Source organism: Nelumbo nucifera, chromosome 1 (assembly GCF_055504915.1).
Source record: "Nelumbo nucifera cultivar China Antique chromosome 1, China Antique-T2T, whole genome shotgun sequence".
NCBI classification, from domain to species: Eukaryota; Viridiplantae; Streptophyta; class Magnoliopsida; order Proteales; family Nelumbonaceae; genus Nelumbo; species Nelumbo nucifera.
In genome coordinates, this window is record NC_142649.1 from 206,926,426 (window position 1) to 206,937,645 (window position 11,220).

At 47.2% G+C, this 11,220-nt stretch overlaps 1 protein-coding gene across 14 annotated transcripts; it reads left to right on the top strand.

Moving 5' to 3' along the window:
- The first annotated feature begins 8,083 nt into the window (after positions 1-8,083).
- On the top strand, positions 8,084-10,421 carry LOC104610391 (uncharacterized). Of its 14 annotated transcripts, none has more exons than XM_088895966.1 (5): positions 8,084-8,432; positions 8,664-8,770; positions 9,008-9,113; positions 9,250-9,492; positions 9,654-10,421. In XM_088895966.1, the coding sequence occupies exons 4-5, from the start codon at positions 9,331-9,333 to the stop codon at positions 10,203-10,205; spliced, it is 714 nt and encodes a 237-aa protein (XP_088752092.1). In that variant the 5' UTR covers positions 8,084-8,432; positions 8,664-8,770; positions 9,008-9,113; positions 9,250-9,330; the 3' UTR covers positions 10,206-10,421. The 14 variants fall into 14 exon arrangements, with proteins under 14 accessions (XP_088752092.1, XP_088752094.1, XP_010275273.1 ...); XM_088895968.1 differs by having other exon boundaries at positions 9,329-9,492; XM_010276971.3 differs by having other exon boundaries at positions 9,008-9,068.
- Positions 10,422-11,220: the final 799 nt, after the last annotated feature.

Sequence of the window (11,220 nt, forward strand, 5' to 3'; positions counted from 1 at the left end):
CACCAACCTGTTGCTGACCTCAAGTATCTCACCAGCCCGTGGCCTTTCGCACAATGGGCCATCGACATACTTGGACCGTTTCCGCTAGCAGCAGGCCAGAGGAAATTCTTAGTAATAGTAGTGGATTACTTCATCAAGTGGGTAGAAGTTGAACCCCTTGTAACGATCACAACCTGGAACGTCCAAAACTTCTTTTGGAAGAACATTGTGTGGCGCTTCGGGTTACTTCGGGTACTGATTTCTAACAACGACAAGCAGTTTAAGGAAAACAAATTCCAGAACTGGTGCCAAGATATGGGAATCCAACAGAATTTTACTTCAGTCGCACACCCTCAAGCGAACGGTCAGGCAGAAGTCACAAAGAAAGCCATCCTCCGCGGACTGAAGGCACGGTTGGACCGAGCTAAAGGGTTGTGGGCAGACGAGCTACCCAGTGTTCTGTGGGCTTACCGAACCACAGAAAAGACCGCCACGGGAGAAACTCCCTTCAACCTCACCTACGGCACCGATGCAGTTATCCCCGCAGAGATCGAAGTACCTACGCTGTGACTAGAAGCATACAGTGACTAGACGAACGAAGATGAGCCGCGTACCAACCTCGATCTACTTGATGAAGGGACCTTGCGTACATCAGGACCGCAGCTTACCAGGAAAGAGTAGCTCGGTTCTATAACGCCAGGGTCAAGAAGTGGAACCTCTGCGTCGGCGATCTGGTCCTTCGTAAAGTTATGGTACCTGAGCCCGGTGCGGGCAAGCTCGAGTCCAACTGGGAAGGACCTTACCGAGTGAAACGAGTGCTCGGAGAAGGAACGTACGAGCTCGAGACCCTCGAAGGGAAACATGTAGGTCGGGCATGGAATATTGTCAACTTAAGACAATACTATTTGTAACAACTGAGTAGGCTACGAGCCACTCCCCGAGCCTAAGGGCCAAAATGCCGAGCTAACATGGTCTGGGCACTATAAGACCCTGTCGCCTCTTCGGCACAGGTGAACTCTAGGAGAACGGACTATAAGTCGCTCCCCCAGCCTAAGGGCTAAAACGCCGAGCTAATGAAAGACCTCGGCACCATATAAGGCCTAGTCGCCTCATCGGCATAGGTTTGTAATGCCTAAGGCGCAGGCAGTTCGGGTACGAACCTTGTGACGTATAGCCCGCCCCGACATGCAACAAGTTGAACCTGTTAAGATCAACTGATACCAACCTAACCCTGGTGCAGACAGGTCGGGCATGTACCCTACTATGTTACTCACCTCGGTATATGTAAGGCTACCCCTACTATGTATTGGAATACAGTTTGGGGTCACGACAGTTGAGGAACCCTCACCTCGGGTAATTAGTTTGATAGCCTAACAGTTCAGGATAAAATAATCACTTCAGCAAGTAAAGAAAAATTGCACAAGTGTTTGGCGAAGTGAATCTTTTATTATGAAAATTTAGTTACAAATGGTTTTGTTACAAGAAAAAGAAAAAGAGAAGATTAAGCTTGCAAATACAAGGAACGAGCTATTTTGGAGGCTCGTTGTCTTTGCCAGGGACCTCTTCGGGGGCAGTAACTGGGCCAGCAGCTTCTGCTTCATCGTTGACGCCTTTGTCCTCAAGGTTCGGATCATCCCCCGACTGACGCACTATGTCATCGGTGATCCGGGAAGTAGTGATGGCGCCTGTGTCTAGACCGGGGTAGAGGTGCCTAATCAGCCACCGACTGAGCTTGAAGCCCTTGCGGTAGGCCTCGGTCATCACGTCATCAAACTTCGACGACTGGACATAATCAATAACAGCTTGCACCTTGGTCTCCTGGAGGGCATCCTCGAAGATTTCTGTATTCTCCTTGATGTTAGCTCGGAGGAACTCCACCTCGTGCTCTAGCTTTCCTTTGGCCTCCCTAAGGCCCTGCACCTCAAGCTTCAGGGTGTCCCAGTCTGCCTTGAGCCTATCCCGATCTGCCCTGAGGCTGTCCCGATCTGCCTTGGGACTGTCTACCTCGAGCCTCAAAGCTTCCTGGCCGACCTTGAACCCATTCACTTCGGCCCTCAGTTTGTCCTTGTCTCGGGCTAGCTCGTTCTTCGCCAACAACACCTCAATAAAGCTCTTATGAGCTGAGGCATCGTTCTGTAGGCGGTGGATTTGACCACGAGCTGCCCTCATTTCAGTGTGGGCTGCACGGGATGACTTCTCGGCTTCCAGAGCCTGTCTCAGGTGCCGGTCGAACTGGAAGGTCAAGGCACGCACGGCGGAGTTCACCTGCAAAAAGGCAAGACCAGTCAGTTAAAAAAAAAGAAGAAAGAGGAGAAAAGGGAAGAAGGGGGATGTTATGGACACACCACCCGACAGCGCAGTCATAGGCAGCAACACACACAGCGGGCCGCCCAGCAGCACGCACCGCCCGACAGCGCACCGCAAGCACTGCCTGGCAGTGCGCAACACGCACCGCTTGGCATCACGTAGCATGCACCGCCCGGCAGCGCGCAACTCGTACCGCCCGACAGCGTGCAACACACACTGCACAGTAGCAGCACGCACCGCACGGCAACAGCACTGCGAGATACGCACACCGCCCGACAGCAGCAGTAGGGCAGGGCCCACATGACAGCTCATCAGGGTGGGCCCACGCTTATCTTACCACATCAGCTCTGCCCGCCAACTCGCCGCCAGCTACACCATTCCTCATCCCTTATCCACATCCCTTATCCTTATCTTTATCTTATCTTAAGTAAGAGTTGTGTTACCATTAGGAGTAGGTAATTAGGAGTTTGAGTTCAAGTTGGAGTTTGAGTTTAATTAGAAATTTCCTTAAGTAATCTCCTATTTAAGGAGCCACGAATTGAAATAAAGGGATTCAGTTTTCCCAGTCAAGAGAAGAGTAAGGAGAGTTCGGGTGGTCTCTTGGACAAATCACCCATTCGGTTTTCCACAATAGGTTCTGCACGCAAGGGAGCACGCAAGGGAAAGCAGGGCTTCCTCCCCGTGGACCAACCCGTGACGAGATCCTACGCGCGGGCCCATAACATTCTGGTATCAGAGCCTACCGTCATGGGGGAACAGGAGCCACTGTCTTCCAAGGTCCACGAGCTAGAGCATAGGCTCGCCGAAACCTGCTAGGAAGTTCATGAGGTCAAGGATGATGTTCGGGAGCTACGACGCCTGCTGGAAGCGTTCCTCTCCAACAAAGAAAGAAGCTCTGAGGGAACCACCACCACCAACAGCCGCCGTCCGGATGGGGTGGAGACGTCCAGCGAACAGCAGATCGCTGTTATTCCCAAGTATAGCCGACTGGAATTTCCATCCTACAACGGCGCTAGAGACCCACTGGGATGGTTGCACCGCTGCGAACAGTTCTTCCGCAACCAGCGCACCGATGACAGGGATAAGTTCAGCTTGGCCGCGTTCCACCTGACCGAAGAAGCGCAACTCTGGTTCTACCGAGTGGAGTAGGAGGAACCGGGTCTTAGTTGGGGGCAGTTCAAGTCGTACTGCCTCCTTCGGTTCGGACCCCCACTAACAAACAACCCCTTGGGGGAACTCATTAATTTCAAGCAGACCGGTTTCGTAACAGAGTATCAGCGGAAGTTCCAGACCCTTCTCGCCAGGGCCTCTTTAGTACGCCCGGACCAGCAGGTGGATATGTTCACAGCTGGTCTAGCCGAACCCTTGAGAGTTGATGTAGAGATGCAGAGCCCGCCTAACCTGGTCACGGCAATGAATTTGGTCCGAGCCTTTGAGCGCAAACTGTAGATTAGCCGAGGGCCGTTCAGCATGGGATGCCCAGCAGCGGCTTGGACAAACCCGAAGCCTACTGGAGGAGGGTCTTCGCTGGCAGCCAATAGGGAACCACTCGGAATGGCTCCATATCCAGCAACCAGCTCAGAACGGAAGCCACTGACGAGCACCAATTCCAGATCAGCATCCAGTGTGAGGAGCAGCGGCGGTACACCCCCTATTAAGCACTTGTCTAGGGCTGAGATGGTAGAACGCAGGGCGAGGGGGCAATGTTTTAATTGCGATGAACTCTACTCAGCAGGGCACAGGTGCAAGAGACTTTTCTGCCTCCTGGTGAAACAAGAGGATGATGAGGATGAACCCCCTCCATGGGAACCCGATCCAGGAGAGCAAAGCCACACAGGATTCCTTTGAGGGTGTTTTCGACACCCAATTCGAGCTTGAGGACAAGCTCGTAGTCCGGGAGGGGTGTGATGTTATGGACACACCACCCGACAGCGCAGTCATAGGCAGCAACACACATAGCGGGCCGCCCAGCAGCACGCACCGCCCGACAGCGCTGCACAGCAGCCCGGCAGCGCACCGCCGGTCAGCACGCAACACGCACCACCCGGCAGCGCGCAACACGTACCGCCCGGCAGCGCGTAGCACGCACCCGGCAGCGTGCAGCATGCACCACACGGCAACAGCACGCACCGCACGGTAGCAACATGCTCCTTACAGCAGCAGCACTGCGAGACGCGCACACTGCCCGACAGCAGTAGTAGGGCGGGGCCCACATGACAACTCATCAGGGTGGGCCCACACTTATCTTACCACATGAGCTCTGCCCGCCAACTCGGCACCAGCTACACCATTCCTCATCCCTTATCCTTATCTTTATCTTATCTTAAGTAAGAGTTGTGTTACTATTAGGAGTAGGTAATTAGGAGTTTGAGTTCAAGTTGGAGTTTGAGTTTAATTAGGAATTTCCTTCTGTAATCTTCTATTTAAGGAGCCACGAATTGAAATAAAGGCATTCATTTTTCCCAGTCAAGAGAAGAGTAAGGAGAGTTCGGGTGGTCTCTTGGACAAATCACCCATTAGGAGAGTTCGGGTGGTCTCTTGGACAAATCACCCATTCGGTTTTCCCCAATAGGTTCTGCACGCAAGGGAAAGCAGGCCTTCCTCCCCGTGGACCAACCCGTGACGAGATCCTACGCGCGGGCCCATAACAGGGGAGAAGAGAACCCTTCACGAGGAATTCACCACCATGGTATGCATGGCAGCTCGGGCACCGAGCTGACCGGGAGTGAGATCAGCCCATTCGGTGACCTCCTCCGGATAAGCAGCTTCCTTACTCTTTTGAAGACTGCACTAGGGGTTCAGAATACTTTCACCCCCTAGCTCTCCGAGCTAGACACGGTCACCTCCGCCGCATGGGCGGACTCCTTGGAAGCCTCAACAGCGATATCAGCAGGGCAGGCCCTGACTGTAGCCTCTGCAGGGCGTGCCCCAGGGGTGGCTCCTGTATCACCCCTGACAACAGTCTCGACAGGCTCTGTGGTGGGCTATGCCGCTATCTCAGGACCCTAAGGCACCGCGTCCCCCTCTAGGTTGATGACGGGTTGAGGATAGGGGAGCTCGAGCTCTGGAGCCGGAGCCTGTGGAGGCTGAGCCTTGGCGGAGACCTACGGAAACTCAACGCGTGCCTTCTTGGCTACGTGCTTCTTTCTCTTCATTTGGCGGAAGAGCCTTTGACCATCAATCTTCTCTACCTCCATGGGATCTGTAGTGAAGCTCGACGTTAGTAATCCCGAAGTAAATATATGGACAAAAAATCCGAAGTGAAGATAAACCTACCCGGGCTCAAGCCGGCCTGGATGAGCTTCTCCTCAGATGTGAAGTCCTTGTAATTTAACCCTTGCTGAGCCCACGACTGGAGTGCCTTCTTGGTCTTCCCATCAAGGATGACAACGGGATCTTGAACGGCCACCCTCCAGTCAGTAGGGAAGGGCCACCCCGTGCTGCTCCGAACTACGAAGTAGTCCCACTTCCAGGCCATGACTTTACTCGGGAGCTTATGCATTAGCTTAAAACCCGGGCGGGGAGACAGGTAATAAGCCCGTCTGTGCCTAGGGAGAGTGCCCGAAGCACTCTTCTTTATGGCCAAGATAGTGTTGAGGACGTCTAGGTCAATGGAGAGAGAACGATCAAAGCAAAGAGAAATGGTCCCAACCACATTCCGTATGGAATTCAGGTGAAGTTGGTCCAAAGTGATGTTAAAGTGCACCAGCACCTCAACAATCAGGGGGTGAAGAGGAAGTCGGAGTCCGGCTACCAATTGCTCCCTGAAGACCACGATCTCATCAAGACCGTGCTCCCATGGGAAGTTGCCAGTAGGAAGATTGTATGAATATTCCCAGGGAGGTTGAACCTCTGTATGAGGTCCTGGAGCCTCTCTGGAGTCATGGTGGAAGGGTCGAACTGATCTGGCACCTGACCTCGGTGGGAGGTGGATGCCAGATGACCCGAAGTCGCCTGTACATTAGACGACTGGGCGGCAGAGAAGCCACCCTGAGCTGAGGTACCCACCTCAGGCTCATCGATGGGGCTATCTACGCTAGACGACATTGCAAGACAAAAGGGAAAGAGTACTCGGAAAAGAAAGAGAAGCTCGAGGACTCACCACAGGAAACGCGAACTGACTAGGGGAACAAACCGAGCTAGAAGACCCGAGCTGGGAACCTCTGACGCGATCTCAACACTGACGCTGGAGACTTTGTGGCGAAGAAATGGCCAAGGGTCCCCCACTATTTATAGCCGCTGCACCCGAGCATTAACGGTCAAGATGGAGACGATCCAACGACTCAAAAAAACCGGCTACGGGTTCCTCGAGGTGAAATCAATTTAGCGCATTTTTTGGCGTCCGCAAAGTCCAAACCGCGTGACATCCGCGCTTAAATTGAACGCGACCCGGGAAATCTCCTGCCCGACCACCGTACCCGACAAATCTGGGGACAGCAACCACGTCCCTCATCAGACAGTGTCGTGCCTGCCACCTTTAGAGGGTGCCTTACACCTGACAAGCATGTACCCTGTAGTGACGGCCCCGCACGTGCCACCTCAGCCCTGCCTGTAACGGCTGCAGCAGGCTGACAGTGGCGGTTATACTTGCCCTGTCAGAAGCCAGTGGGCCTGATGCAACGAAATTCTGCTATAAGGAGCCTATTCTCAAAGAACAGGGGTATCTTCTATCACTCACGCTATCTGCACTCTTAGCCTTCATCCTCTCCTTGCTTCTTCCACAGAATACTAACTTAAGCATCGGAGTGTTCTCGTTGGGCAAGCTCCCGAGGATTTTTCATCTTCTTCCATCTCAGGTACCTTTCAGGAGCCACACCAGTGCCAGCTAGGAATGACCGGATTGTGCACCATCAATAAGTATTATTTAATTAATTAACATCATTTTAAATATGATTATTTGTTTTTTTATAGATTGGTCCAATGAGGTTCACTTTATGGGATATATTTGTTGATGTTATTGAATCACGTGTTCGAGAAATAAAAGAAGAATTTACAATTATTATTGGAAATTGTGTAAAAGCGGTGCATTATAAAGGTAATTTTATATTTTGATAGACTTAAAAATAAAAATAATATAATTTTCTCTTACATTAAAGAATTTGACTACATGTCAAATTATAACAATTGTAAAGAATACGAGATTGTCTTTACAATTGGTCTAGTTACTTAGATCATGGTAAATGACATTTAATAATAATTGGTCTAGTTGAACTATTCCTATGAATTAATTTAATATTTATTTGTTTACATTACATGGTTGATGATAATGAAGAAGCAGTCAAGATAGTTCAACACTATTATAAAATGTGGAGAGTTTAAAGTAGTTTTTTTTGCATAGAAATTACATTAATTAAATCTATTTTTTTACATTAATTACACTAATACATTAGTGACGTCTATTTTTTTTGTTACATTTTTTTTTTCAATTTAAACGCATTTTTACAAGTTGCAACAAAGAACATGTTTTCCGTAGCTTTGTTTAAAGAAACAAATTTGTTTTGTAACGAGATGGTTTGAATTGATTTTTGTATTCATATTCTTGAGTCAAAATCACGGTGGGTGGGGTCAAGTGGTGGTGATTTGGCCACGTGGATATTTGCCTCCAATAAATAAAAACTGGTCAATTAATCACAGGTGGGCCATTTGTCCATTTATGCACTTGAGCAATTTGCACATGGTGATGGACGGTCTGGATCATCGACACCGGTCAATAGTCAAAAAGGATCCTAACTGTCTCCATGTTTCATCACCACGATAAATCATGACAGATACATAGAATTTGAAACTTCCTTAGTCCCCACACATCTCGCTCTCTCCCGTGATGGCGTGATTCTGTTTCACGTTTCTACAAATGCACACATCCCTCAACACCAGTGGGGGTTTTCTACAAATGTACAACCCAAACCACTCGTTTCTTCCTTCCTTTCTCACTCATCTCTTAAACAATCTTTCTTCCCAAATTTCCCATCTCATCGTCTACTCATTCGTTTTGTTAAATATAAAACCCAGAGAATCTTCAAAGAGGAAGAAGCGAACGGAATTCAGTTGAAGATTTTCTCTGGGTGGAAGTTGGAAGAGCAGGACTTAGATACGGAGGTGAGGAACCAACCAACATGGTAATAATAGCGTAGCTGCTTAGGGCACAGGTATTTTATTCTTGGCCTGGTTTATGAGATTGGGGTTTGCCAGTTTTCTGCCATTTGCAGTTGCACTACATCTTGAAAGTCTTTTCATCATTATTATTTTTTTTCTCCACCCCTAGTTATTGCAAATTCAAATATAATAATGGTTTCAGGCTTTTCAGCCATTCCCTATTTGCTAGTGCTACCGATTTGGACCATTATCTGACCATCCACACAATTCTACTTGTGACTCAGAATGATGAGACACGGACAACATTGACATATAGGAGGAATTTGCTTTGTGCCTTTGTCAGAAGTTTCATCATTCTTCAAGGATCCTACCTTCCACCTTGAACTTACAGGTTACATCCTATCGTGGTCTCTCGATGCTATCTCTGTTTCCTTCTAATTCTTATTAAAATAACACATCTACCCAAAATTCCTCAGAATCTGATGCTTACAGCCTTTTTAATTGGAAACCCAGAATTTGTTATGGTTTGTTTTTATTGGTTCTTTAGTTTATTTATAGTTTAAGCAAAAGTCAATTGTTTACTGCGCGTGCATTTAATCGGTTCATTTGTTTTATCTCAATTGTTTAGGTAAAAACCAAAGGATTGGTGTGGTGTGCCTACTGCTTAGTCTTCTTCTATTCTATAGCGGGTAGGTTTAGGCGGCTGTCGTAATTTAAAGTGCCTGCTTCTACACGTATGAATTCCATTCAACATCCCCACAATCTGAGCTTTACATTATTCTACAAATAAGAGAGAAGTAATCCAAATCAAAATAAAACAGCCATTCGACTCCCATGTTCTCTGTCTCAGCCTGTCTCACTTAATTTCAGGCTTCATATAAGGGCTCTCACTCCCCCCTTTGCGATAGCTTTCCTTCAATGCTCTCTAAGTAGTGTTTCCTTGCAGCAGCAATGAAGAAACAAGTTCTTGATTATTTTCTTGTCCCGTCGGGTCTTCTGCTAATGGTAGCTTACCACATCTGGCTCCTCTATCGGATCTTAAAGCATCCTACAAAGACAGTCATAGGCATCAATGCCATCAACAGGCGCATTTGGGTTCGAACCATGATGGAAGTAAGTACTTTTGTTTGTAAATTTTGCATTTAAAACATAACATGGTGAAATAGTATAGCATTTTTTTTTCTGCATTTAGAGTTTCAAATCCGCAAGCATAAGGTGCAATATTCACAAAATCAGAGCCAAAATGCTAACTTGGTTTTTTGCATGGATGTCAGGATATGTCCAAGAATGGCGTTCTTGCTGTACAGACGCTAAGAAACAACATAATGGCATCAACTCTGTTGGCATCGACAGCAATCATGCTAAGCTCCCTCATTGCAGTGTTAATGAGCAACAGTAATGCTCAGCCATCTGGGTTTGTCTATGGTGACAAGAGCCAGCTTGGATTCTCAATCAAGTTCTTCTCAATCTTGGTCTGCTTCCTAGTGGCTTTCCTCTTGAATGTGCAGTCCATTCGGTACTACAGTCACGCAAGCATCCTTATCAATGTGCCCATCAAGAAGATCCCTTCTACATCAGCCCATCTGATGACAGAGTATGTAGGGAGGGCCATGAACAGGGGCAGCTACTTCTGGTCTCTTGGCTTGCGTGCCTTCTACTTCTCTTTTCCTCTATTTCTGTGGATCTTTGGGCCTATACCCATGTTCTTGTGTTGCCTTTCCCTGGTTTTCTTGCTCTATTTTCTTGACATCACCCTTGAATTTGGTTTGGCAAAGGGAAGTGTTGATGATGACAAGGACGAGGAAGAAGGGAGGGAGCTCAGGTGACAGTTACTTTTGTCAATTTTTAGTGCTTAGCCCACTAAGGAGAACACCATTTCACACTCAACCCAAGTTGAGTTGATTATGTTAGTCAACAGAAAGTTTAATATATTAAAGCCTATAGTTTTAGCATGTGAGGGTGCAACCATTCCTTGAAATTGTTTATTTTCTTGTATTAGCACTTGTTAATAATTTCTCTTTATGCCTTCATTCTGTAGTAAATTCCAAAGAAACTCAAATCTTCATTTACACTTGAAATTAGATAAAATGGTCTATGGTTTTTCTATCAAAAAACAAATGGGCCCATATCATAAAAATTATCTTCACCTATCAGTGCTCCACTTTCATCCTTGTAAAGAAATATGCTCTGGACCTCTGTTGTGCTAATAAACCAGCAGAACTGATAAAATTGGAAGAGAATGAACTTAAATCGATCCTGTGGATGACTTGGACAAGAAATTAGATCATTAATAAAACACTACTGCAGAGGAAGCAACAGAGTTTTTCTAAACCCTTGTGAATGAGGGAGCTGCTCACTTTTTAAACTTGGTTCCATGGTCTCTAGGCTAACCAGTAACTTTATTTCTATTCATGAATAAGGGCCTGTTCAACAAGCTAATTTCCCTTTTGGGTTCTTTTTCTCTATGTTGGGTGATGTTACACTCGAACTCTCATAACTAAGAAGAACAGATTTATATCTCAAGTATTTCACAAGGTTAGACAAAAAAAAAGTTGGGGCATTTGAATTGTATGAATTGAAATAAGACAAACATAGGCTGTCTTCTAGGAAATGTTGCTTACATGTTTCAGCAACCAAACAAAATTGTTAATAGAACTTTCTCCCACCCACTAAATGAAATAAAGACAAAAAGTAAAATAATAATAATAAAGAAGATGATAACAGAAGGGCCTGGTAATTATAGGATATAATTGCTGAATTGGCAGGCAATTCAAGGCCACATAAAGGGCTCAAGTTTCTCCTTTCTAACCGTTGCGTGATGCACCCTTTTTTGTAGTAATT